The 26,961-nt window shown below is 45.5% G+C and overlaps 2 protein-coding genes across 6 annotated transcripts in view; both read right to left on the bottom strand.

Moving 5' to 3' along the window:
* Positions 1 to 11,981, bottom strand: part of PITPNB (phosphatidylinositol transfer protein beta) — a 43,479-nt gene extending 31,498 nt beyond the window's left edge. For both annotated transcript variants that reach the window (XM_055794776.1, XM_055794777.1), the window contains exons 1-7: positions 11,856 to 11,981; positions 9,107 to 9,137; positions 8,107 to 8,252; positions 6,138 to 6,229; positions 5,693 to 5,700; positions 4,375 to 4,449; positions 3,126 to 3,209 (exon numbers count right to left, since the gene is read on the bottom strand). In XM_055794776.1, coding sequence (XP_055650751.1) covers positions 3,126 to 3,209; positions 4,375 to 4,449; positions 5,693 to 5,700; positions 6,138 to 6,229; positions 8,107 to 8,252; positions 9,107 to 9,137; positions 11,856 to 11,875 — 456 coding nt within the window. In that variant the 5' untranslated portion in view covers positions 11,876 to 11,981. The remainder of the gene's footprint in view (positions 1 to 3,125; positions 3,210 to 4,374; positions 4,450 to 5,692; positions 5,701 to 6,137; positions 6,230 to 8,106; positions 8,253 to 9,106; positions 9,138 to 11,855) is intronic.
* A 6,053-nt stretch (positions 11,982 to 18,034) lies between these two features.
* The window catches only part of TTC28 (tetratricopeptide repeat domain 28), a 192,384-nt gene continuing 183,457 nt past the window's right edge, over positions 18,035 to 26,961 (bottom strand). For 3 of the 4 annotated variants that reach the window (XM_055794383.1, XM_055794385.1, XM_027776922.2), the window contains 4 exons: positions 26,270 to 26,293; positions 25,320 to 25,449; positions 24,108 to 24,215; positions 18,035 to 23,596 (listed from right to left, as the gene is read on the bottom strand). In XM_055794383.1, the coding sequence (XP_055650358.1) occupies positions 21,972 to 23,596; positions 24,108 to 24,215; positions 25,320 to 25,449; positions 26,270 to 26,293 (1,887 nt within the window). In that variant the 3' untranslated portion in view covers positions 18,035 to 21,971. The remainder of the gene's footprint in view (positions 23,597 to 24,107; positions 24,216 to 25,319; positions 25,450 to 26,269; positions 26,294 to 26,961) is intronic. The other variant, XM_055794384.1, reaches the window with a different exon arrangement.

The raw sequence follows: 26,961 nt of genomic DNA, 5'->3' as shown, positions 1-26,961 counted from the left end.
AAAGAGAAGGTGGGGGAAGAAAAAGAAAATATGATCAAAATCTGTAAAATAAATTGTGCAGAAAATATAAACAAGTAACATTCCTCCACCCCCACCCCCCCCCCAGTTAATTAATCAGTCAGGCAAAAAGGAAGTATTTTTCTCCTCCATAGCATCTAACACTCTACAGAATTCATGATGCCATAAAGGTCAAAAGTATAAATGGGTTAAAAAAATGAATTAGATGTGCTCATGGGCATGTAAGTGGATAATGAATGCAATAGGACAGATAAAACCACTAGCTCTGAAGTCCTTTAAATACAGATTGATCTTTCAGAGATATGCACCTCCCAGCTTCCAGTATATACCTCCCAAGTTTCTTATCCTTCCACAAGTATCTGCTACTGGCCACTAACAGGATACTGGGTTAGATGGATCTTTGCCCCGAGCCAAAAATACAACTTCTTTTAGCACAGCACCATCTGTCAGTCTTCAGTACAAAGGAAACTGGCAATATCAAAGGCAGGCCATGTAATCTAATGGTGCAAGAGGGCATACAGCATGAGCAGTGCTGTTCACTGAAAGTACTTCAAACAGAATAAATACTGAAGTTCAACACACAGTAATAAGCACAACCCTTTGTTTACACATACTGTGATCAAGCAAGCACTCTGACAGATGACAGCATTGTAGTTGTCTGCCACAATTCCAGGCATGTAATAGGGAATGCACAACATACATTTACCTGCCAGTTCAGCTCTAAGGTCATATGGAATGTCTGAAAGAACAAGGGGCAGCAAAACGATTCCTCGCTGCATTAAAATAGGCAAGACACATTTAATTTGGTTTACAGGGAGGTTCTCCATACAATGTATTTTCACACATGTAAATCCACAGATCATCTGTTAACATCAGTTAAGCAACAGTGCAATGTTGGTAATGCAAATGGAAATTTATGAAGCAGTAACCTTTCTCCTTCACACGACACAGCCTTTCCACTTGTTCCCTGCAAAGGAGTCCTCTCCCACAATGCAGGATATCCAAGTATTTATTTTCATAAAATAACAATTAAATAGTATAAAGAATGTCTCCTTGCACAAAACTGAGAAAATCAAATTATTGTGTAAAAAAAATTGGTGTCGGTATTAGTGCATACCATTTTCCTACTATCCAAAAATTAATGATTACACACAGACCAGTCCAGCTGTTACAACTGAACAAACCAGACAACAATCCCAATAGATACAGAAGTGTAGAAAGCAACAGCAGTAAAAACAGGGAAGTAAGGCTGGCACATAAGTATGGTGAAGCTGCTCTCTAAAGCTGCAGAAACCAGCATCTACAATCAACATATCCTACCTTCTTACTCACATTAACCATATGCACTATGAAAAACCAGACATGAGCTGGCAACGTGTGCTCACAGCCCAGAAAGCCAGCTGTGGGCTGCACCGAAATCAGCACGGCCAGCAGGTGGAGGGACGTGATTCCGCCTCTCCGCTCTGGTGAGACCCCCCCTCCAGAGCATCCAGCTCTGCGGTCCCCAGCAAGAGACAGACAGGGACCTGTTGGAGCGGGTCCAGAGAAGGGACACGGAGATGGTCAGGGGCTGGAGCCCCTCTGCTGTGTGGACAGGCTGAGAGAGGTGGGGTTGTCCAGCCTGGAGACGTGACAGTTCTGGGGAGACCTCACTGCAGCCTGTTAATATACAGGGGGCTTATAAGAAAGATGGAGAAACACTTTTTACCCAGGTCTGTAGTGACAGGACAAGAGGCAACAGTTCTGAATTGAGAACAGATTTAGGTTAGATATTAGGAAGAAATTCTTCCCTGTGAGGGTGGCGCGCTGGCCCAGGCTGCCCATGGCAGCTGTGGGTGCCCCATCCCTGGCTGGGCTCAAGGCCAGGCTGGACGGGGCTGGGAGCAGCCTGGGCTGGGGGGGGGGGGGGGTGTCCTTGCCCGTGGCAGGGGGCTGGAGCTAGGTGATATTTGAAAAACTCTTCCAACCCAAACATACGACTATGAGCTGGTTAACAAAATATTGATAACAGAAGGGAAAAGAACAGAAACTGTTACAAATATTTAGTGTTAACCCTGTCAGCAAAATTTCAATATGGCAGATAAAGCTTAACTAGAAATCCCTTCATGTATTTACTTCAGTAGCATTTGATACAATCGCCATTCACAGTACCACTGTCTTCTCTGTGCAAAGGGCTATTGAAAAGGCAAGTTGAAGGTGCGCGTGCCCAGCACTAAACTTTGCCACACTCACTTCTTCATCTAGCTGCCTCCTTCCAGCACACATCTAGGCAAGCTAACACAGACTCCACACAACCTGGTATGGACACTCCTTCCAAATTTACACCTGTGCTCAACGTACAAATTCTCTGAGTAACCATGCACTCTTACTAATAAAATCTGTCCTAAATTTTTGCTTCTTCTATCATGATATTAAGCTTCAAGTTCTCAAGGAAAAGACCACAGGCTCCTATTGACAGACTTCTGAGTGTATCCAGGACACTTACGCTTGCCAAAGCAATCATTAAAGACAAAACTGAAGAAGTAATCCCACAGCTTTCAGAAGAGATGAGCAGTTCATGTCTTGAGAACTACTCTGATGAACAAAGTTTAAAAAAACTAAACAACAAACAAGGTCTAGATTTCAATGGCAAAACCTGACTGATCCTCTTGAGATTGCCATAACCCCAGAATGCAGGATGTGTGGAGGAACAGAATGTAATTTAAAGAATTTGTAACCCAGAAGTAGCAGCAGAAGCATGGAAGTAGCTTGGCAGAGCCACTGTGCTCTGTCCCAGATGTCCTGCATGACCGATTCTGGTCTCACGCACTAAGACGCGCACATAAATGCTTGCTTGACCAAATCAACTACTTTATCTACAGTTAAAAGTGAAAACTACACCTGTGCCAGAAGTCTGTTGCCCTTCGTGTCCTGTGCAACCAGAAGTCAAATTGAGTAGACTGAAGTTGTAAATGCATTTACCAAGTGTGAAACTTTGGAAAGAACAATTCTATTCAAGACAATATTCATTTATCTGTTGGGTAAAACATGATCAACACCAAGCATCAATGTCATTAGCTGCATGCTACATGCCACATCCATACCCCAATAGCAGAGCATTTACTTACTCCTGGTTCTACTTGAGTTCTATCTGCAATGTCAATATGGACAATTTCAACACTCTTCCATGTGTTTGGATCTAAATTGTGCACCTGCAAGAAGAGAAAAAGGAATGATTTCCATGCTGCCACCTTACACAGTAGTGCATCTTACACAGTACATATGCATGTCGTGGATTTTTTTCTGGATTTATCAAGGCAGTGTTCTCAAAATCTGTGCTTTCGTCCTCTGCCTTTCAGTTACAGTTTAATTCACTCATTAACCAATTTTAAACCAGCACAAAGCCTTCACTTCTTGTGCATTCAGGAAACCTGGATTTAAGATTAAGCTGTATTCTTCTGTCACATTCATTAGTGCTAATGAAATCAAGCTCTAATTAGAAACATTACCTATTCAGTAATCTGCACGAGCTTTTTGATCTAGAAAGAAGCTGCACAAATTCCAAAGTGCAAATATGGCAGGTTTCAATAACCTGACTAATCTATAGGTACCCTAAATCATAGGGCTGCCTTTAATATGGACCAGATGAAGTGTGTGTGGTATGAAGATATATAAAGGTCTGAAGATGTAATCAGCTTCACACCTGCAGTCTGCTAGGCACACCTAAACTTATAATTATAGCAAGCAGAGCTGTCCAGGAAATACTCATCTCTGCAGTACGTCTAGTGCTACAGTTCATCCAAGCACTGAAAACACTCTGACCATTATTCCTTTGTGGATGAGTTATAAATATGTTTGTCACTATAGATTAAAAAAATAAAAATCTCCTGAGGAGACCTGTCAACCAAACCAACTGCCTAGGGAGGAAAGCAAGAGTATGGCCAGCCTGGGAAACTTACAGAAGCAGCTTCAATACATAACTCTACAGAAGCTGTACACAGATAAACTCCAACAGCCTCGGGAAACCTGTTTTCAGACAAACTTGTCAGCCCAAGTAGCACAGCATGCCTAAGGTGAGAGAACATGAAATTAAAAAGAACTTACTCAAAATCTATTTAAAGATTTGAGGGAGAATCAAGTATCTGCATTGACCTCAATATAAAAAATAAGTTTCTCTTGTTCTTGCACCTTGTATAGGTAAGACAGCTTGACCACCTTAGAAAGATCTGAATAACGCTTTTCTTGTTTTACATTAAACACTGGTAGGGCTTTGCCTTTATCCAGTAATTATCCACCATTATCAGGTATAGAATGCTTTATCTGGATGACTATGTGGTGAAAGTAATACTAATGCCTGGTATACAAATCCCAACTCACGTTCTCCGATGTCCCCAAATCTGGTTTATGCCAGGTCTCAATTTTTATAAAGAAATCGTCTTTCATGTATTCATTCTGTAAGAATTAAAATCAAAAAGCATAGGGCTGATTACCTTCTCTGCTTAAAGTTTAGATAAATGGTACTCACATATTAGTCCCTACTAAGCCTTGACTAGCAACACATTTTATTTAAATTATACAAGAAATAGCCCCCTTACCCACATACAGAAATGGGTAAAACGAGATAACTAGTATCTAAATCTTAAGTATCAGCTGCAGCAGCAAGTACTAAATTAAAACCGGCCATGTTTGAGAAATCCAACTCTGACTCTGTGCATACAAATAGAAATAATACTGTCATTTACCATCCTTCTTCCTCAACCATGAAATTCTTTACCTCTATGTTCAAGTAATTTTCAAATTATTAATACTGCAGTTATGACAAAACAACTAAAATACATTTGCATGAAATTTTTAATAAATGATACTATTCTGAGAGGCAGGGTAATAGCTTATAAACATTAGATGCTACTGTATAGCACAATTTCAATCATAAAGGTCCAGCTACCTCTAAATTGCATCTCTGAAGACTAGCACAGAACATTTCTAATTTCAGAAGAAAGGTGTGCACACTGGTGTACGCTATCACAATGAGTCAAGTTAACAGTTCACAAACTCATTTGTTACTGCTTATGTTGCATCCACCTAGTGACAATCTAAATCGAGTTTCCAAGTGAGCAGATAAACCAATTTAACATTAAATTTATGAGCTTCCTAGGTCACCAAAATAAATACACAGGGAAACAGCCTTAATGATCTCTTTCCTATGCAACTTAAATAAAAAACAAAAAAACCCAACCCACCCAGCTATGATGGTCCATTTAGATTCTCAGTTAACCTGTTCTAACCTTACAGAAACAGGTTCTCAGACAGTCAGGGACTACTTGTATTTCATTGCTCTTCCTGCATTCAAGAGAATAGAAACCTCCAATTTGGCTTTTTTGTTTTTCTCTTTTTTAGCATTATATCTTACCAGGACAAACATTATGCAGCTGTAATGGTAAGTAAAGACATAAAAAGATGATGTAAAAAATGAAAGCATTTCTCTGACAAATTACAGTTCTTTCTAATTATAGCCATGTGTAGACAAATAAAGTAACAAGGAGGTCTATGCCAGGAACCCTGGCGAGGCACATATGCATATATAAAAGGTTGGAGCTAGCTTGCTAGAGTCAGAGTCAACTGCAGCAGTAATAAGAGAAAAAATATATTTAAAAAAAAAAACCAACAAAGGACTGATAGCAATTTAAATACTCACTGTCACAACTGGCCGTCGAAAACACATGCAAAGAAAATGAAAAGGAAAAACAAAGTGTTATTAGATACAATCGTTTTTGAGAAGTCTCACATCTAATGATTGCTTCACAGCATAAGAAAAATTCAAAATTACTCTAAGAGCATTTGTGTGTGTCAAGTCAGCAGAGTTCAGCAAACTCTGACTTGCTAGCCTTAGCCTCAGAAGTTCATTATAAGATACTTCAAATACTGAACAGAAACACAAAAGACATAGGGCCTACTCTTAGAACTTACTTCAATACTTAGAATTGAAAGTATTAAAACAAAGCAGTCACCTTATTCTAATGGACCATGAAGAGCTTTCAAACAGGCTCTGTTCTAGACCTTAAGAGAATCATTTCTCCCAAACCGTGTAAGACCATCCCTTGACTGAACACTGACAGCAAAACACACAGCAGGAGACCTACTTGTTCTACAGTAGGGATATGCGTTCCAAGCCTTCTCATGGAACACCAGGGAGCCTTCTGGAGCAATCATCCTTACAAAACCAGGAACTTTACTGTGAAAAACAAACATTGACAATGTTTTCAAAATTTCTGCCAGCTGAAGTTCCTCACTGATTTCTTCCACTCTAGTAAGAAAGGCACATTCTACCTAAGCACTTTAAAGGCAATGATGTACAAGTTATCCACAGTTAAACATGCAGGAACTCCAACATTGTTACTGATCACAAAATAATAAAGAAAAAAAATGGGGAAGGTAATAACAAGATAATGCAGAGTGACCTAGAAATATTTTTGGAAAAAAACTACAACAACAATGAAAGCTGTGCTTTCTTTTCTCTTCAAGAACAGCAAAGATAATTGTAGAGGGAGAGCACTGCATCAGGGATCCTGACTCCAAACTCTCTAGCAAAACTGGAGGCTGATCAGTGAGCAAGCTGTAACTTGGCTGGCCCACAACACAGATGGAAGGCCATTCAGCTATTCCAGCCACGCCTGAAGAGGAAAACTGCAGCTCACCATGAGCAGCAGTATTACCAGCTCTGGAACTGCCCTGTAGTCCAACAGAGGGCTTGTGACAGTTGCCCAAACCTGGATGCTTGGAAAAAAAGTAACAAAACCCGATACAAAGAAAATTTGGTATTACCTAGGAGAGTATTTGAGACTGGTGCCTTTAAGTCAGCAAGAAGTGTGTAAGGAACAGCCAGAGTTCAATCTGTGTAAGTGTTCCATCCTCAGTTTTCCTCCAAGGATGGTGAGTGAGTTCCTGTCCTTTTTTCTTTTAGATTTAAGGAAAAAAAGCCTACTGATGATTCCTTTTTTACGTTGCAGGAACCTTAAGTCCCACCCATCTGGGACTTTTTCTAGAATAAGCAAACACAATTCTTACAGCTCTTCCACACCAGTCACGCTGCCCACACTTCTCTCTACCCTCCAGTTCATGCACATCTGAAAGTCCCATGCCCAAAGCCAACCAAAAGGAATTACGATTCATACCTTGTGTGCAGCAATCCCACACAACACCGCCCTGCAGTGAGCTTGCCTTCCTGTTTACTTTCACAGAGCCGAGACACTAAACACTCAGATGCTTTGGAACAGTACTGCTGTACAGTATTTTTTTCCCACGTCATCGTTGTGCCTCCCCCAGGGGTAGCCAACCGTAACTGTATTCAGTTCTTCAACTTTTAATTTAGATCTTTTTTCCCCCATTTATAAACATCTGGAACACTAATCCTCACAACTTGACAACATATTACAAACCCTAATGACATGGCTACCTTTACAGTACTGCAGCCCCCTGGAGTAACATCCAGTGTTAATCCCTACATGTTCAGACCCCAGGTTGGTCAGATTTCCAAATAACCCTGGTTTTACCTGCTCTGAAACGCAGGTAACTTCTGAAAATATTCTTTAACTTACTCATTCTCTCTGAGAAAAAACTACCCTACCACACCACAAGACTTTGTGTGATTCCTTACAGAGTGTTTTTAAGGAGCAGTCAGGCCATAAGAACTCTTTCTTAAATACCAGATCATATAAAAACATTCTTCCTTTATAACACAATAACCACTCATTTTCTCTATCCTTCTATATCAACATTCCTGTCCTTCAGGCTACCCTACAAAGCATCCGTGATACTAACCCATTATTTTGGCGATATACCAAGAATTCAAATTATTCCTACTTAGAGATGCATTTGTCTATTAACAAATGGGACATTTTGCACGGTTCTCTATTACTCTATCCCACATATTTAAAATCCACTGTATTTCACATTTTCCCACTCACCAGAACATTCATGCACAATTCAGCAAATTACAGAATGTAGAAAAATACAAGTACCCCCGAACAGTAAAGAATGGAAGGCTGCCCTCACTTTTACACATTTCTCACTCAACATCAGGTGACCATGATACGTATCAGTTTTTCTCACCTCTTTAAGTGATAGATTTTGTGAGTATATTGTCCCTTCTCGCCATCCTTTTCATAAGGCTCATTTTTTAAGACTTGAATTCCTTCACCACCTCCTGTTTCATTTTTGCTAGCTTCTGCCACAGAATAAAGTTGCCCAACTTGATACTGAAAAATTAAGAGAAGTAAAATTTCTGTATTAAAGTTAGCCAAAACTTTTAATGTATAAAAAAATTAGCTCTTTCCAGTGAAAATTAGGTGTACAAAGAAAATTATCAGGAAAGTAAAATACACCATGTAAAAAATACTTAGTAAAGTATGACAAGCTACTGGCAAAATTTATATGTAGCTCACAAGTACCAGGTCTATAATCGGTTTGTTTCACATTAATGCAACACTTTGGTACAGCATAGCAAATATGCTGTTATTAATCTTTCCCATCCTAAAAGCAAAGTATATATGTTGTTCTTAATTGTATAAGAGAAATATGATTTTTAGTTTACAGATTTTGAAATGACTGATTTCCAGCACTCAGCCCCCCAGATTCATACTTTTAACTAGATACTGCTCTCACAGGACCCATAAAATACACACTGTAGGGGAAAAAGTGTAACACTTTCACGATAGAATGTCTGAACATATTTCTGAGGGACAATCATTTAAACATATCTCAGTGCCATTTAAATTGCAGGCTTCAGATCTTGGAAGGCGATTCCTACAGTGCCTTTAGGAAAAGGCTTGGAGTCACTCAGTGCCTTGATCAGCTGAAAAATTCTGCTGCCGTGCAGAATTGCACAAGTAAAGGTTCTCTGCCGGCAGGCATGTGCCTCCTTTGAAATTCACTGATCTACAAGAGGTTAACTCTGCTCACTGGTGGCTTACACATCTGGTAACTTACCTGCGCAGCCTGGTGGGTGTACAGCACAGGAACCACTTGGATCCAGGCTAGTCAGATTTAAATAAGACACTAACATCCTCCCACCCATCACCCCGAAAGAAAAGCAGGTAGGATGAGGACATACCTCTTGCACTGAGCAAGGTAAAACCACTCGGCTGAAAGAAGAAAAGAGCAAATTCAACAAAATGAGTAATTATACTTCATCTGCAAGTAACAGACATAAACTGTAACAAAGACATTCAAGAAGGAAGTGCCAAAATTCCAGTTTTCGTTTTAGAAATGCTCTGTGACAGTAAGGCTGCATGGATATAATGCAACAAACCCAAGTAAAAACCAACAATAGATACATTACAAAAGGAAAAGAAAAAAAAAAAAAGAGGGTTAAGAATGTTAGAACCTGCACAGAAGAGCCAGGAAATCTAGGATCTGCTTCCAGCTCTGCCATAACTTTGTATTGTGCTGAATTTGTTTAAACTTTGAGGTGTGAGCTTTTTTCACATGTTACACAGTAAGAAGTCCCATCTATACAATTTAAAAAGGCAAATGCATAGGCCCTCAGAGCCTATGAATTATTTTTGGCAATTACAGCTGTTATGCATTGTTTAAAAACCAACCACAGCTCATACCCCATGTAGGTGGCAGAAGCAAGTGCATTCTAGGCAAACTGTTTCGCTGTACAGTTAAAAGCAGCGTCAGGGACACAGAAGTTGATTTTTCACAGCAACAGTACGCTGCACAGACAGTATTTTCCAGTTTCACCTTACATTATAAAATGGACAGAGACGATGTAAATCACTATTATTGCAAAGCAACATCACAGAACATTGTTCCTAGTGCTTTTAAGTGATGTTACCTCCCTTAGTGACAACCTTATAGCCATTAAGATTCAATTGCAACATAATCATCCCAAAAGCATGAATATAAATTAAGCCTGCCCACTGTTCTAGAGAGGAAGAAAGTTACAGTTAGCTGATTCAACTATTGCTACCTGCTACTGTGTCTGCACTTTGTGAACAGTGAGTTTGATATGCTTTTGTTTAGGTACTGCTGTGAAAATTACTTCAGCAGCTAAAGTGCTCTGCTCAACCCCCACCCCCGGCAGAAAACGCCGCAACCTTGACAAGATAGAAATTATCATCCCTGCGGGTCAAACTCAGTCTTGCAATTTCCAAGTAACTTCTTCTTTATCCCTGACTGGACAAAGATTTTTCTATTTTAGCCTACTATGTGCCTCACTGAAACAATTTTATTTAAACTGTGAAACCTTCAGAGAGAAACTGAGAAAAACATAATCAGCCTCAAATGCTGGCAAGTGTCTGGCTGAAAGCAGAGCTTGCATCCAAACACAGAACGGCCAAATGGCAATCAAAATAAAATTCCCACAAGAAGCCCTAGTGTATCTTATTTTACCTGACAGAAAAGTCCTTAAACTATTTTTAAAGCTGGCTATCAAGACCAATACAGACAGAAGACAGCTGTCTTGGCACCAGCAGATGCTGACTCAATACCTAGACAGGACACATATGTGGCTTGCAAGACAGTACAGGAGATTTTTGGGCAACTTCAGTTTTAGTCTTCAACGTGACAATACGTAAAATAGGGGTATAATTAGGAAAACAGCAAACGTACAAGGGAAAGCAAGGGATTAAAGGGAAGAATTTGTAAGGAACAGGTTTTTTTGAACTTAAGAACGATGACACATTGTGATAATTCAAAAGAGCTGAGCAGCAAAGGAATCTGATAAGACCTTACAAATAAGCACACAACCCACCGTTATCTTGCAGGAAATGCAAGACAGACAGACAGCTTCTCCTGTGAGGGCTGGTGTAAGCTTTTGCTAAAACGCAGGATGAGCGGGACACCTGGATCTCACACCACGCTGCCAGCTACAGCCCTGGTACCTCAGTGCTGCCCATTCGCACCTACTCTCCTGAAGTTTAGGTAAATCTTTGAAGTGTCTTTGGAAGCCCGTTTGGAACCTAACACACACATTTGCTACTATCCATCATTTTGAACATACACATCATCTTTACTGCTACAGCAGACACTACATATTACTAGACTTTGAGGTAATTTAAAGCCAAAGGGGTGGGAGGGAGGAAGGAACCAGTCGATGGCTGGCTGGCAGAAGACCTTAGGGGAAGATCTACCAAACGTGGAGCTCCCAGCACGACCAGGACAGGTAACTGCAGCGTGCTGCAGGGCCGTCACCACTGCCACTCCAGCTCCTTCCCAAGCGGAATGAGGTTCCAGCCCGACAGCTCTCCAGACACAGCTCTGCCTGCGGCGCCTGCTGGGACACGTCGGCACGGCCGGCTCAGCAGAGCCTCAGCCGCGAAGGGACGAGTCCGGGATTCATCGCGCGGGGACACGGCCCGTCCGCCCCGGGCAGTACCGCCTCGCCGGGGACCGCACACTCGGGGGCCTGTAAAGCCGAACGGACCCTCGCTCGGTGCCCTGCGGCGACCGCGGCCTGAAGTCCGGGGGGAAGCGGTGCGTGGGCGCACGGCGGGGCAGGGAAACATACAGCGGCCCCGCGCCCCGGCCGGCAGCGCTCCCGGCCCCGCCGCCCCCCGAGCCCCACGGCGGCCCGGCCCGATGGGTGCGGCCCCACCGGGCCGCCAGACACTCGGCGCCCCCCAGGGCCCCGCCCGGCAGGAGGAGCGGCCGAGGCGGCGGGCCAGGCGCTGCCGGGCCCCGCGCAGCGGAACCCAGGGAGGCCCAGCGGGGCGCGGGCCGGAGCGGGCCCTGCCCCACCCAGCGGCGGCCGGGCCCAGCGGGGAGAGCCGCGGAGGGCTCCCGCCGCGCCGTGCCCCACCGTACAGCACCGGGCCGTGCCCCGGGGCCGCCCCCCGCCACCGGCCCCGACTCACAATTCCTTGATCAGCACCATCTTCCCCTCGCAGGCCCACACTGCGCACGCGCCACCGGCACCGCCTGCCCATGCTGCACCGCGCGCTTCCGGGGAAGTCCCCGCCCCCGCAGGCCGCCGCGCCCAATCCCGCCGCGCCGTGCGGCCCCGCTCCTGACCCCAGCGCACCCTGGGCAAGGCGCGCGTGCGCCGGCCGTCACCAATCCGAGGGCGCGCAGCTCCCGCGAGCGCCCCACCTCACCCGTAGGCAGCCAATCGGAGTGCGCTGCCAGGCTGGCTCGCTCCCGGCGCCGCCCGTGTCTCGCGTGCTGGCGCGGTGACGTCACCGGCGGGCGCTCCCCGCCGTGAGGCAGGGCCGGGGCCCCGCGGCGCCGTGAGGCGGGGCCGGTCGGAGGGTCCTGGCCGGGAGCAGCCGCCCCCGATCGCCCGGACCGGGGCATTTCCGGCTGCCGGTGTCCGGGCTGCAGCGGCTTACCGGGCAGCACCCCTCCTGCTCTTGGCCTCTGGCGGCCCCGGAAAAACCGCAGCCGGTAATCAGAGCCCCGCTTGGGTCCCGCCTACCGACCGTGGCGAGCCGCACCCGCGGGGCGGCCGGCGCGCACGGCCCGGCCCGGCTCGCCGCCGCCTGCCGTAGGTCGGGCAGGGAGCGGGGCCGCGCGGGCGCCTCCTGAAGGTGCGCGGCGGCCGGAGCCAGCTCCCGGCGCGGGGGAACGGCCCGGCCGCGGGGGGCAACCCGGGGTGTGTATCGATGTCATTCCTCCCGCAGCCAGGGTCCCGGGGGGGCCTGTCCGCGCCCCCGGCGCCGTGCGCGCCCCCGCCTGCGCAGCCGGCCCGGGCACCTCTGCTGGACTCGCCGCCGGACCGCGCGGTGCTTTTTGCTTTTTTTTTTAATTTTTTTTGGGGAGGGGGGAAGCTAGAATGTCTTTCCGCGGTGTGTTGCAGGCAGAGTCCTTTCCTGGTGGATTGCTGTGTCCTTACCTCGGGGCTGCCCCCCTTTTGCCGCAGAAATGGAAACACGGTAAATCAGACACAGAGTTGCTAATGCCGCCACAAAGGGAGAGACGCTCTCACTGATGTAAAGGCTGTAACACAAGGACCCGCGATCGCTGCGTCCAATGCTGCCCTCTTGTGAGATAATTTATTTTATCCTGTATCACATTCAGAGGTAACACCACCACCAGAAGTTAAGCGACACGCTGACATACATAAGACGAGACTCAGCCGTTGCTGGGCTCAGACCCACCTGCACCCTCTGGTCCCACAGACCTGCTGGTGATATGAGACCATCAACTTTCATCAAAAGTGAAAAAACGAAAGAAGCTTCTAAGGCTCAGAGGCACTGAAAGCTGGCTGAAATAGCCTCAAGGGCAGAATACCCAGTGAAGTTCCTTGAGCCTGTAAAGAACCTGAAACTCGAGTCCTTGAGGAGAGAAACTGCCTTCATATCTCAGGGGGGTGCTGGTGCCCAGTCCCTCCACACCAGGCAGTGGACACCACTCAATTTACGAGTGTGTGTGGCAGGAGATGAGTTTTACTGAGGTACCTCACTGGGAGGCAGAGGGGTGGGACATGCTTTCACTGTACAGTGAAAAAGCGTCGACTCCCTTCTCATCCAACACATTTCTATTAACACAAAAATCAAACAACAGAGCGGGGGCAAGAGAAATGGGGGGAGGGGGGGCAGGGCAGAGCAAACTAACTAAACTTTTACTCTAGGCATTTAATCCAAAAAGGAAAATATGCTGAGTTTCCTTGAGTCCAAATAAGGATTTCTCTAGTAGCAACAAATCTTTACACAGGAGTCTCTCATGTACTGTGGAGACATGCAGCATTGAATTCCACAGCAAAAAACTGAAAATGAAGGTGCAGCTTAGAGACCTGGAATGAGGAAGGAATTATAACAATTGGTTCCAACTTGGCTGTTCAGAGCTGAAGCACAGCAGAACTAAGAGAATCCAAGACCGTATCTTGCAGTGACCTTATCCCTGGAATGAGGACCCAGCCCTGTTAATGCTTAAAGCTGCTGATAAACCACTGGGATATACCTGGCTCTTCCACACAGGGCGCATGAAGGACAACACATGTCAGCTTCTCCCAGGTTGCTTCTGGATGTTGTATTTGGCTTTATCGTTGTTTCTATGGTGATTAAAGTTTATCCTGTGGCAAAATGATGCTCCAAGAACAAAGCAGCCGGGTAATGACATTTCCATTTTGGGGTGCTCAAAAATCGTAATTCAGGTACAACTATAGGATTTACTTAAAATAATGTACTGTAAATACATTTATTTGCTTTCCAGTTTCTGAGTGTTAGTTTTCGTTTTTTTCCAGATTTTTCTTCACAGCTATGCAGACTAGCCACTTCTGCTTTACTCTGAAATGTTCACAAGAGTGTAAGACATGGTAAACTGGAAAGAAAAAACCCCACAACATTTCAAGATCTGACAAAGGCGAGGGTAAAACTCTGCAGTTTGGCACTGCAGAAAGATGATGATTCCTCCTCAAAAAACGGGAATATGTCTGGCTGTGGAACAGTTCACAGCATTTACACTTGCAGAGATCTTCATTGTGAATAATGCCACCCTATTGCTGACAAGAGAAAGGTGTCGTTTTAAATAGATGTTTGTGTCAGCTGTCAACCCATAAGAAGCTTACCTGCACAATTTTTATTTATGAGTAGCTACTGCATTTTAATTCTTCTGTGTAGTAACTCTTGATGTCCAAAACTGGCTAAAACAGTTTTTGCAGCTTGTTGAATTGTGGTCTCCTGTTTGGGTGTCAGTCTCCACACAATGCCCGTGCTCCCGTGCTTTTGAATTGCATCCTCTTCCCCAGAAGTGGCTACAGACCCCACTTCCAGGCTCACTCTTGCCTACCCGTTCCCTTGAGAAGCAGTCTTCCCCACGCCCCATTTGACAGTAGCTAAAACTAATACATTTACGTATCAATTCCACTAAAGGAGAGCAGAAATTCACGGATAGGAAAAATAAATGCTGCCAAACAACGCTCCCACAGATAAATGGCTTTAAAGAAAATCCTCAATAGGCTCTGCCTTAGAAAACATATTTTCATTCAAGTCTCTTGCGACGTGAAAGACTGATGCTATGGAAACGGCTGCTCACACTTATGCCTGCACTGGCTTAGTCTACAAGGCAAAGAAATTACAAAGGGCTGTGCCAGGGCACAGTGGTGGGGCTTTAAGTGTCTGCTTCCCAAAGTTCTCAAGCATTCACTATTTTCCTTTACTTAGTTTTTCAAAATCCTGGCCGAGTACAGTCCCCTGCTGCTGCTCCTTCCCCATATGGACAACATTTGTCTTTTGTTTACTCAGCCAGCTGCAATGTGTGCTCTCCCCAAAACCCTTACTCCCTTTGTTTATATCTAGATTATACCACACACGATAGTCTCATCGGAGTAGCTGCATCCTGCCGAGTCCAGAGCCCGTGTACAGACAAACCAATTCAGACCAGCCCATACAGTTCCACCATGGTCTCCACTTGTGGAAGGGATGCTACCACAGTGAGCTTTCCTCACGGGAGTCCTCCAGCCTAGCCTTGCTCTGCGTGGGGAGCTAACGCTGCCCGTGTGGCTGCACATCAGCGGCTCCTGGCTTTTGTCAGAGGCTCAGCCTGCTGAGACATCCTGCTGCTTGAACACAGGTTTGCATGCACATGAAGTGGCATGGTGGCCTTAAAACACGAGGCCACCATTTCAGGAACTCTGCAAGGGGATATGCTGGAGGCATAGAGGGCCATGCTCCGTCCCACCACGTCCCTGGGCAGGTCCGTGCTATCCCTAACTTTGTGTAGAGTCATTAGGAGACTGCTCTAGGTCTGCGTGTGATGTCTAAGGCACCTTGGGACCATGCCTGCCTCTGAGGTTCCTTTGACCCTCTCCTGGTCTCCAGCACTGTGCTGTAGCACGGGCTTTGCTCTTGCTCCCACACCTTCCCACCGCTGGCAGCAGGACATCAGCAGCAGCCGGCCAGTGGGGTAAGAAGGCAGAAGCCGCAGCACTGTGCCACCAGTGCCAGAGGTGTCACTGGTTCTCTGAGACAAACTACTCCCTTTCCTTCGAGTTCCCAGGCCCTTATTCCTCCTCCTGTGAGAGAAGAGGGATTTGTAACCATGGCAAACTTTTCCATATAATGAACTGAAAATGGGAATGTGTTTTTTAGTATTTGAATACCCTCTCTTTTATGCTAAAAGATCACAGTTGTGCACTTTAGCAGACAGGTTGTATTGCTGTGTGATTTAAGAACAGCAGAGGAGGTCAGTATACCCCAGCTCTGACACGTCCAAGGCTGCCAGCTCCTTTGCAGAATGGCTGCCCACATGCCTAACCCCAAGAGTTGGCTGTTTTCCGCTTACACCTCATAGTATCTTTTTAGGTATACCTGCATATTTTGGTCACGTGTGGGAGCAGCAAGGCATGTGTTCCTTCACCAGCTCACTCTCAGCTCCAAAGAACAGGAAGTCTGAGGACTGTGCAAGAGCAGAGATGTTTGTGATGGATACTTCCCAGGACTGCTGCCAGCCACTGGAAAACCAACATCGCTCTCCAAGGGCTTCTCAGAGGAGGATACGGGAGAGACCTAAGGAGAACGCAATTCCCCTGCGCACTTCTCGTTTGTACAAGTGGCAGCTGCTGCAGTTCCCTGTGTAACAGCTTACTTGGGAGTCCACTGAAATACCAGCCACAGACATTTACCAATAAAACCACATGCAAATGATGTCATCATGTAATAGAAGGCGGCTGGTACTTTTTTCTGACAGGGATAAACATTTAAGTTCTTCTCTTTGGAAAGTACATTAAAAAAACAATGAGAAAGCAAGGCTGTATGGGAAAAGTAATATGACAGAACTAGAGCTGGAGTGTTTGAGAGAATTGGAGAGAAGTCCACGACCATTCTCAGTAAGAAGCAAGGGCTGCCTGCGCACTGAGATCACCAGGGCTGCAGGAAAGGGCACACGCAGGTTTACGCTACTGGTCGCGTACATCAACGCACAGTATGAACGTGCATATCAACACTCACAGAATGCTCCAGCCTGTACCTGACACAAATTTGCTTATTAAGTATTTGATACACAAATGTTCAAGGTCAGGCTTTAAGACACACACACACATATCCCCCTCATTTTTGCAGTGCTGAACTGACTTCATCCCACATTTGCTGTTCCAGAAGCATCTCTCTGAAAGGAAAAGGACTTTCTTGCATCCTTGCGATACAGTGGCAGTACCTTAATAACAAGGACAGAAGCCAAGGCACCCACACCAGCTGCCTGCCGATTCACACCGCACATGTCACCAGGCTGCAGGTAACTGTAAGGGCATGGCCAAGCCGCGGCAGCCACTTGTCAGACCTTTGCTGGGGGGCTGCACCATCCACGCCTTCACACACAGAACTAGCTACTTCAGATGCACACCAGGGAGACTGCAGTGATTTACGTGGTTCAGATCACCTCATTCTCAGCAGATCGAGGATCTGGAGGCTGGAGACTGTAGGCCAGTAAGAGCCTGCTGCGCCATGACTGAGGACCTGGTTTGTGTCTTCTGTCAGCATGGCCAGAGGCTGCACTTACGCAACCGGGGATGGGACTGGTGTCAACGGACACATCCAAGACCATAAAAAAGCTCAAATTCTGTTTAGTTTCATCTGGTCACCAACACTTTCCCTAAGCACAAGGGCACCTTTCACATGGGGGAAGAAGGAAGATTTAAGTCAGCAAGTTCCAGCTGGCATCGGTATGGGAAAATAGATCGTACCTGCGGCGCTCGGTTCTTCCACAGTGGAGGGATGGGGCTGGGCGATCCCTGAAGCTCCTTCCAACCCTGCATGTCCTTTTGCTGCTGACTACAAGACAGACATCGAGCACATGCTGACACTCCCACCACCTGCTAGAAAAAGGAAAAGCAATTTCCAATCATCATTTTTAAAGGAACACTCCAGTCCGCCACCAAAAGAGGAGGAAGTTCTCGATGACCCCTCGCTTCCACAGGGGACGCTGAGGACAGCTGCTGTAGGTTAGTCACACTTGGACAGAGAATGCGGATTTATACGTGACCTCTTTGCTTCTCCGGAGCAGGCTAGAGGAACAGTCTAGCAACCAGGTGGGTGCCCGGACAGAGAGCAGCGTGCTAACGCATTCCTTCCCAACACCCTCCTAGACCAAGAGACTGAAGTACTGAGAGAACTCATGCTTTAATAGACACTGAAATCACAAAGAAAGAAGGCCAAATGCCTTAGCAATTTCAATAAAAATATGAAAATCTTTTTACATGGTAAATTTCATAATATAAAAAGTTTAATGCTGTCTGGAAACAGAGTTTTAATTTACAAAGAAAGTCCGTATAGGCCAAACATGGCTAACACTGCATACAAGGAGAGCAAGTGCTAAAGGGCTGCTGCTTGGAAGAGTCTTTGCTGACAGTCCTCTCTCAGTTACCATCTTCAACGCTCTTTTGAAGGAGTTCTGCAACCAAGGGGCCAAGTTTTCCACACACATTTTGCAGCCTTTCTGGACAGCACGGCAATGCAACAAACCCGAAACTGCTCAAACCCATTATTACCATCTCGCCTGAAACTACCAGTGTTTCTTAACAGATTCACAAAGATTTCTGTGCACCTGGATCTGTTCTGCAACTTGAAAGAGATGTTCACAGAACGAGCCTGACTTAATGAAAGGAAATATGGCCTAGAGTGATATATGTGGGTGAAGCACCCCTTCAATGCTTTTTCCTTGTTTAAGTATGGTACGATTAAAAAGAAGGAAAATAGTACCAGGCCAGAGCACAGGCTAACCAACACAATCAAATTAAACAGGATTTTGATCAGAGAGATTGTTTACTGTTCCCATTTAGCTGAAGCTAAAGACAATAAAAAAAAAAAAATATCTGTAATCCCACACAGTAAAACGTACTGGGCAAAACCAAACTAAAATACATTCTATGGCCTTGGGGAATGGTTGAATGTGGCAGGTTTAATGTGAAAATGGATAATACCTAGTTCTTATTGCTCACTGTATTAAGCAGTGTTGTCACTTGTACCATGCACAAATACAACAACGACAAATGCATTTAAACTCCACAGAAGGAATTCTAATACCAAACGGAGAACATGTTATTTTCATTTCCTGAATTTCTCCACATATTGGGCAAACCTGATAAAACTCTTTTTTTTCCTCACAAAGGGGTTGTTTCTCATTCAGGGGGTGGAGGAGTGAGGCACAAGGTGTGTGAAGTGTCTCCCAGCCATGAGTAAGCATGCATCTTCATGGCTTTCATTAAGCCAATGGAAGTGCCCTGTGTCAAGTCAATGGAAACACATTTCCCAAAGGACTTGTTCTAGTGACACTCACCTTCCATATTTATACAACACCAATTTCCCAAATACTGAACTTCCTCTACATCTGAACCCTTCCCTGTTTCTAATGCTCCCCCCTTAAAAAAACAACAGAAGAATCCCCCCCACCCCCCCACCCCCCTTGCCCCAGCCCCAATCTAGCTCTTTCTGAAAACTTTAAGCCAGTATGAAACTTGCTGGCAGCATGAAAATGGGTTGTACCAAAATGGCAATATGTAATTTCTACAGATTAAAAGATCCTTTAGTTATGGAAGTACACTACAAGTAAAGAGGCTTATTTCTGGCATGTTATGCAGCACTACAGGGAGTATTTGCTGTTGCTATAAACAAAAAGCTGCCCACTTCCATCCTGGATGTTCCTGGGATGTCGTTTTGAAACAGTTATGCTGGTTAGAAACAGAGTAGGTCACATGAAGTCTCTCAGCAGTCCTGTGACCGCAGCAAGCTGCACTGTCAGCAGTATCACCATCTACATGACGGGTAGACGCTGTACTGACTCATTTTGGCCCACTATTCCGATTTTTCCTGCCAAATGAGGAGAAGATGGTATCTAGCACCAAACCATCACAGAAAGATGTAATGTATAAATAACTTGCATCATATGAGTTGAGCAGATTTACTCAACTCTTTCGCTACATTGCTTAATACGAGTAGATGAATCACTACTCTTTTTGTGTTTCTGCACTGAAACTGTTGTGATCATCCGTCCCTTGTGAGTTGACTGTAACAACACAGCCCTATATTCTTTGCCTTTAGTACTTGTTTTAAGCTCTTGCAATGGCAAAAAGGAAAACATTCTCCCAAAACCAGTGGATTCTAGAATATACTCAAAGCAAGCACTTGATATATGCACCAAGAGTAAGCTGAGCCTAAGTAATTTTATATCCCGGTATCAGAACTGAATCCTCTGTCCTGCTATCATGCTTTTCCTCCAAGATCCCTAAGAAAATCACAAATTATCAGATCCGTATTTTCAAGAAGAGCATCCAGACATGGTAAGTGCAACAATTACCTGCATCAGCAATGTGCCCCTCATACATTTACAGAGCTGACTGCACTCACCGCTCAGGTAGTCAGTTGCAAGACTGGAAGTTGACTTAAGATCCAGCTAAAACTCAGGGCCTAATTAATTAAGCCTCACTACACCTCTGTGAGGTAGGTAGGTAAATATTACTATCCCCATTTAGATAGAAAGGGAAGACGAGGCACAGAGAGGTGAAGTGATTAGCCTTCAGTCGCTCAGCGAATTTTGGGAGTGCAGAATAGAAACCAAAAGCCTTGGTGATCCAGTGCTCCGACTTCATAGCACATGGCCTTGCTTGGACCTAAGTGTGCAGTGTGGCCAAGTTAATGCTACCACACGCCCACAGTTTTCAGTGCATGTAAATTATCATTTTGATTCTGATTACATCACTGCATTCAACAGCCGCTTAAAAGAAATAACCTCCACTTGATCCATAACACCTAAACGCCACCTAGCCTAGGAAAGCTTACTTTACACATCCCCCCTGGGGTGCTCTTGGTTCTCTTTTCTCCACGGATCAGAGGGCACACAGGTTCTGCATACAGCCACTCTGCTTGCTGCCTCATGTACGTGCTCTGACTGCACTGACATCTGCTTAGACTGGTATACTCGCTCCAAAAGAAACTTGCCTCCACAGCAGGGAAAAGTATTGCAGACCTGCCCGCGACGAGCTGTGTGGAATGATTTAGCAGGATCAGTGAAGGGTTTATTTGGTCGGGTGATTTCTAAATCACATATACTGATGTCACATTCCTGCCTGCTGTGGAACTGTAAAACAACGTTCTGAGCTTCAGTGTCTGTAACCCTCTCCTGTGCATGCTTAGCAGACAGAAGACACCTGTGCTGCACAAACACTTGGCAAGACGAAAATTTCACCTTCACAACGCTGTGTGCCAGAAAGATCAGAGCATTCAATAAAACCAGAGCTTGTCTGTCTGACACACGCTTGCTACCTCATGCTGAGGCTCCCCTTGCTCATTATGCCCCAAACATGCTTTTTGAGCTGACCAACCAGCAAAATATCACCTGAAAGGCTTCCCTCCAGGAAAGAGTTACCCGAGAAGCAGGTTTTAGAATGGGGCACCTCTGTCCTCTAGTCTTTGTTTCACCAGCCTCTAAATGATGCAAGAGAACTGCCAGTATCATGCTGCTATGGAGTTTTACTGCCAGCGATTTCTTGTGTTTGGCTAACTTGGCAGAGGTATCTAGAGGTACGCTATCTCGTCCTCTCTGTCAGCCTTTGCAAGCAATCAAATAAATGGCTTGTACTTCTCCAGGCAGAAACCTGTGCATACTTCCTTTGTGGTATACACGTGAAAGTCTGCCTGCTCTCACCTCCCTCTCCAATCCCTGATATGTACGATTTCTGTATAAAAAGCCAGCTGGAAAACCTCCCGTTAGGTTAAGAAATACAAGTAGGTGGCTGAAAAGCTGGTATTTATGAACAGACAACTAGATTCATTGGACCTGTTGCTGCAAATACTGAGCGCTATGTAGAACCTGTTACCAAGTGAGTCTGGCCAAGGTCCTGAAAATGGAAACTAAACCCCATCTGTGTAAGGCCCGTGTTCCTACGCAGTGACAGACAGGGCCAATCTGTCACATCCCTGTGCGTTGCCAACTGTGGGTACGACTACAGCTTCTCAGATAATGGTTCTGTACTGATAAAGGCAAGTGGGCAGAAGCAAATACTTAAACATGACTGTAAGTCATCAGCTGGTACGCAAGACATTTCAACATTTGGAGGAAGGAAAAAATCTTCCCGGTGACAAAAATTTATAACCGTTCCCAGATGGCAGCCTCAAGGGGCGTGTGGTTCCTGGAGCGCTACTGGAGGGCGGAGAATGAGTTGATGTCACTGCATTTGTAGTTTCAGGGCGCCTGTGTCCATTGGGAGGGTTCTTTTGTGGAGAAGCAAGGTGCTGCTCAATAGACAGGTCCTTTAGTTCCAGCTTATCTGCACTTTCTTCTTTGCTGTGCCGCGGAGATAAATTGAGCAAGCTGAGGACATCTTTCTTAGAAGTCATTGTTCCAGGAGCTCCTCGGAGTATCTTTATCGGGCCAGTGGAGTGATGGGGAGTGCTCTGCCAGAACATCTTTAGGTTGTGAATTGCTTGCACTTTTTCATCAATGGCAGCCATTTTTAATTTGTCTATGTCTGGGGCATCAGCTGGACTTGAGCGAGCAGAACCAGCTGAGGAGTAAGAAAGAGCAGGAGATGGAGTGCTGCCACCAGGAGACTGATGCCCTGAGCTTGGGGAGATATTTCTGGGTGATTTAGAAATATGAGCGCTGTAGGGAGAGCTGGGGTACTTGAGTTTGAAGTGAGGCTGCTCAGTTAAGGACCCATGTGAATCACAACTTGGAGATGGCTGCCCGCTGTACTGGCCTGTGCCTTCTTTGTTTGACATCTCCGATGTCGTAGGGCTATTATAGCCAGAACTCACTTTCTGAAGGGATGAACTCCTTGTTGGAGGCTTTGGTTTCATTGCAAGAGGCGAAGACTGATTCTTCTGACTAGAGCTGACTGGGCGACTGAATGCACTGGTCTCGGAAGATCTGAACGCAGACACACCTGCCGGGGTGGAAGCCCCATCGTCTGAACTGTTGCTCTTGTTTATTTGGCTGCTGCTTCTCTGAAGACGTTCAACAGCAATGAGGTGACTCTGAGTTTCCTCTAGAATTTTTTGGGCCAACTCTTGCGGATCAAGCTTTGGATTACTGTCCTCCTGGGATTTGACAGTGCTGTCCGTCTCAGTGCTAGACTGGTCAGATTCCCCAGTATCAGAACTTGCAAGCTTCCCAACTTTTTGGAAAGGTGAATTTGGACTGGGAATAAGAGTCATTTTAACAGGAGAATTTGGGGTACTCATGCTCCCTTTGGAGTTGGCAGACTCTTTAATGCCTCCAGCCTGACCAGTTTTGGGTTGTTTGTGATCAGGGGAAAATCTTGGTTTTACATTTTCTTGGTAACTGGCCAAAGGCTCATTGCTTATTATAGAAAAACCTTCATACTCTTCCTCATCTTTGCTGGCTACAGTGCTGGTCTGTGGTGACAACTGGCTCTGCACTGCAGACCTATGTGGATAGATGTTCTTGGGCCTTTCATAGTCCTGGCGTCCTCTGTGCCCCACACCATCTGGCATGCTCTCTGGCTTGGAAACAAAACTCATGGAAGAAGCAATGGAGCTCAGGCTATACACAGAAATGGCATCTGACGCAATGCTGTCTGGACAAGTAGGAGAGAATGGAGGGTTTTGATACTGGGGTAACGGGTTGGAAATAGACTGAGCAGAAGCCAGTGACTCTAGCGATGAGGAACTGTCCAGGCTAAGGCGCTTAGGCAGCTCTGTAGAATCTAAAAAAGAAAAAAAAAAAAAAGTACAAACATGCCCCCAGATACACAGTAAAATCAAACAAAACCAGGTAATGTTCTATCAGAATCAAGAGGAAAGGCTACAAAACATGCACTCAGACCCTATACTACTTCAAAAACCCCAACTACTATTTAGGTGAGAAAAAAAATGCGCACAACCCAGGAAATGCACAGGCAGGAACCTCAGTCCAGACATCGTAGATGAAACTTGTCAATTTGCTATCATTTTATATCTCAAAAACAAGAGAGAGTTACACATCTTCCAGTTGCTGGACTCTATTCCCACTTTTGGCCATAGCCAAGTCTTAATGTTTGTTTCCCATATAAAAATAACATTTGCTGCACCTGTTGTACGATGTATGGTCTGTATGACACGTGTGTGATGATGTATGTATGATCTCTGCAAAAGGTAAGAGTGCAAGATTTCAATAGAAGCCATTCTAATCAAATCATCAGATGATACAGGAGCAGAAAGTACTGGAAGTAGCTTTACCAAAAAGTGCCAGCAAGGATTGCAGAGCAAAGTGCATGGTCCTCCTATTAGCTTGTTTCCCAGTTTTCAGAATCACCTCCTCTTGGCCAACTTCACAAAGGTCGAAACCTGTAGTGGAATATGGAGAGAAAATGACACCTCAAAGAAAGATCCCATGTCTTAAACAAGCATGGCCCCATCTACAACACAAATGGAAAAAAGAGAAATGAGATTCTGCGGTGTCCTGGAGTGATGGCTCTTCACCTACAATGTACGGTTCTGCTGGTTTGTTTTCATTACTATTTAGCATGCCTTCTCCAGCAGGTATCGGGACCTTCATGGTGCTGGACTGTGAGCACGTACACAGAAACAACTCACTCCTGTCCAAACTGACAGACAAAACGCACTAGTCAGTAGTTTTTTAGTTGCAAATTCCTTGGCATTGTCACAGAATGATATACTAACCACATCTCAGGGAACGGTGTCCCACATGCCCCTACCATTCATCATTAATTCAAAGGTTTCTCACAGAAATGGGTCTGAAGAAGGGCACAGACCTTGGGATTCAGCAAATGAGGGCTGGGCTGCAGGAGGCATGACTGTGTGTGAGAAGATGCCTGGCTTTTAACAGCTCCTCCAGCAGTCTTCTTGAATGTTTGGAGTTTTTTTCCAGCGTTGCCTCTTCCCTGCAATGCCTTTTAATTAATTCTAAGCAAGGTCCAAGCTAGAATAAAATTTAGTTTGGTATTTATTTCTCATCTGTCTTTTCCACAGGATATAGACCCTGGCACATACTATCACCCTGGTATGTCCTACGGGTCTCCCTCTCAAAGGAATGACTGGTCAACTTCAGGTAGAAGGCCAGAAGTAAACTCAAAAGTATGTATTACAAACAAGAGGGGAACAGGATCCTGAAATAAAAACCGGGGTTAAACCAACTTCACAGTACCAAGCTGCTATCAACCCTGAAATCCATGTTCTGCTGACTGAGGAGGTGTTTTGGTGGATGAGACAAAAAGGCACCTTCGCACGGGCTTCCGAGCGAGCCAGAGCTCTGTGTGTGTGAGCCGGCAGAGATGTACTGAGCTGTCAGGGGTCACATCCAGAGATGCAAAGACCAAAGAGTACCCAGACAAACAAATCTAAAGCTGTGAGTCTCGTCACTACTTCAAGACACCGTACAAGACACTAGTAATAGTTTTAGAAAGACAAGGGAAGGAAGTGTTTTCCTACCTAGAGCTGCCAGAAACTCATGGCAGCCAGGCAGCCTCCAGAGTTGGACACTGATGGAAACCTGGATTGGTGCTGAGGAGAAATCTTGCTCCTTCTCGCCTGCCTGAAGTTGAACCAGGACTTGATGCAGCTGAAGATAACAACACAAACATTAGCCACTTCTTACAAATCACATCACTGCTTTCCCAACAGTCACAGCTAAGGAAACTCACTGCAAACTTTCCCAGTACACCCATTTATTCATCTGCTGCTCCGGAACAGAACAGTGAGAGGAAAAGGTCTGGGCAGAGGGACAGTCCAGGGACAGCAGCAGTGGACAAACCTGAGCAGCAGCAAAAGGTAAGGACAGAACAGGGGTGAGGGTTGGGGGTGTGGGCCAGTGGAAACTGAGCAAGAAGGAAGCACAGCAGGAACATCTGTGAAGTGACAGAAAAGGAAAGAGATACTTTGGGGCTGCTCACAGAAATATACTAAAGCCCATTCCGTGACTGAGCCGTACGCCCTATGCAAATCCCAAGAAACTCATTCTCAGCATTTAACTGGGCAGAACAAGTCATATGAAACCACAGAAGACTTTCCTAATACCTCCGTGGCCTCCAGGAAAGAAGTTTCTCAACTGTGCCCAAGGGACGGGAGTAGCAAAGTAGAGAAAAAATGTGTTTATGAAGATCTGACACAAATTAAGGTGCCAGGATCCCATGTATTCAAAAACATAGCCAGGGCAGGAAGGATGGAAAGCCATTAATCAGGGCCCAGCTAACCTCAGGACCACCCATCTCTCACAACCCACAAAAGCTTACACAGTCTTTTTTCCACAGTAGCACTACGGAGCAAATTTCAGGCCTGAAAGCGGGTTGAAGACACTACACGGCACAGGGAAATGGGTCTGCAGTGACCAAGGCATTTTATCCTGCACAGCAGTGTCATTCCCCAGTGCATGTAATACTCACCATTCCCACCATATTTTTAACAGCCTTCGGGCAGCAGATAACAAGAAAGGAAAAGAGAAGGAGAAAAGAAAGAAAGAACACAGGTTATTCTGTGCTACAAAATGCCTGTGATCGGGAACCCTGCAGTGACACATCCACATGCAAACCAGCATCCTGACTGCAACGGTGCTCAATCCAGAGAAAGAAGGGAGCAATGGACACGGCCTGAGCTGTGAACCAGGAGTCCCACGGCGTGGGAACAGGCGGCTGGAATCTGGGAGTGCCCGGCTCATTACAATCAACTTAGACACTCGGCGGGCAGATACTCAGGCCAACCCACGTTCCCTCAGAAGGCTGAGAATAAAACAAGCCCTTCTCTTGTCTTCTCTGGGATGCATTATCGGCACGTAATGCAGTCAGCAATCCCTAACTTTTCCTTGCACATGTAGTAGTACTGATGTTCTCTCTTCTGTGGTTCCTGCTTTCTGGTTTGCACTGAAAATCAGCACTTGCTATCCGGAGCAAAAGATCAGGCTCCCTGCCTCACAGCTTCACTGAAGCCAAGTGCCAAGAGCACCTGCTCCCTTACGATGCCTACCACTCATATGGAAAAAACAGCTGGCAACACCCGCTGACTGAACTGTCAGTCTTTACACTTCAGTTTTGAACAAAGTCTTCTCTGCTTTGGGACAGGCAGGGCTCTAGCTGCTCAC

This window comes from Falco peregrinus, chromosome 2 (genome assembly GCF_023634155.1).
Source record: "Falco peregrinus isolate bFalPer1 chromosome 2, bFalPer1.pri, whole genome shotgun sequence".
NCBI lineage: Eukaryota > Metazoa > Chordata > Aves > Falconiformes > Falconidae > Falco > Falco peregrinus.
This window is presented reverse-complemented; position numbering and strand designations above follow the sequence as displayed.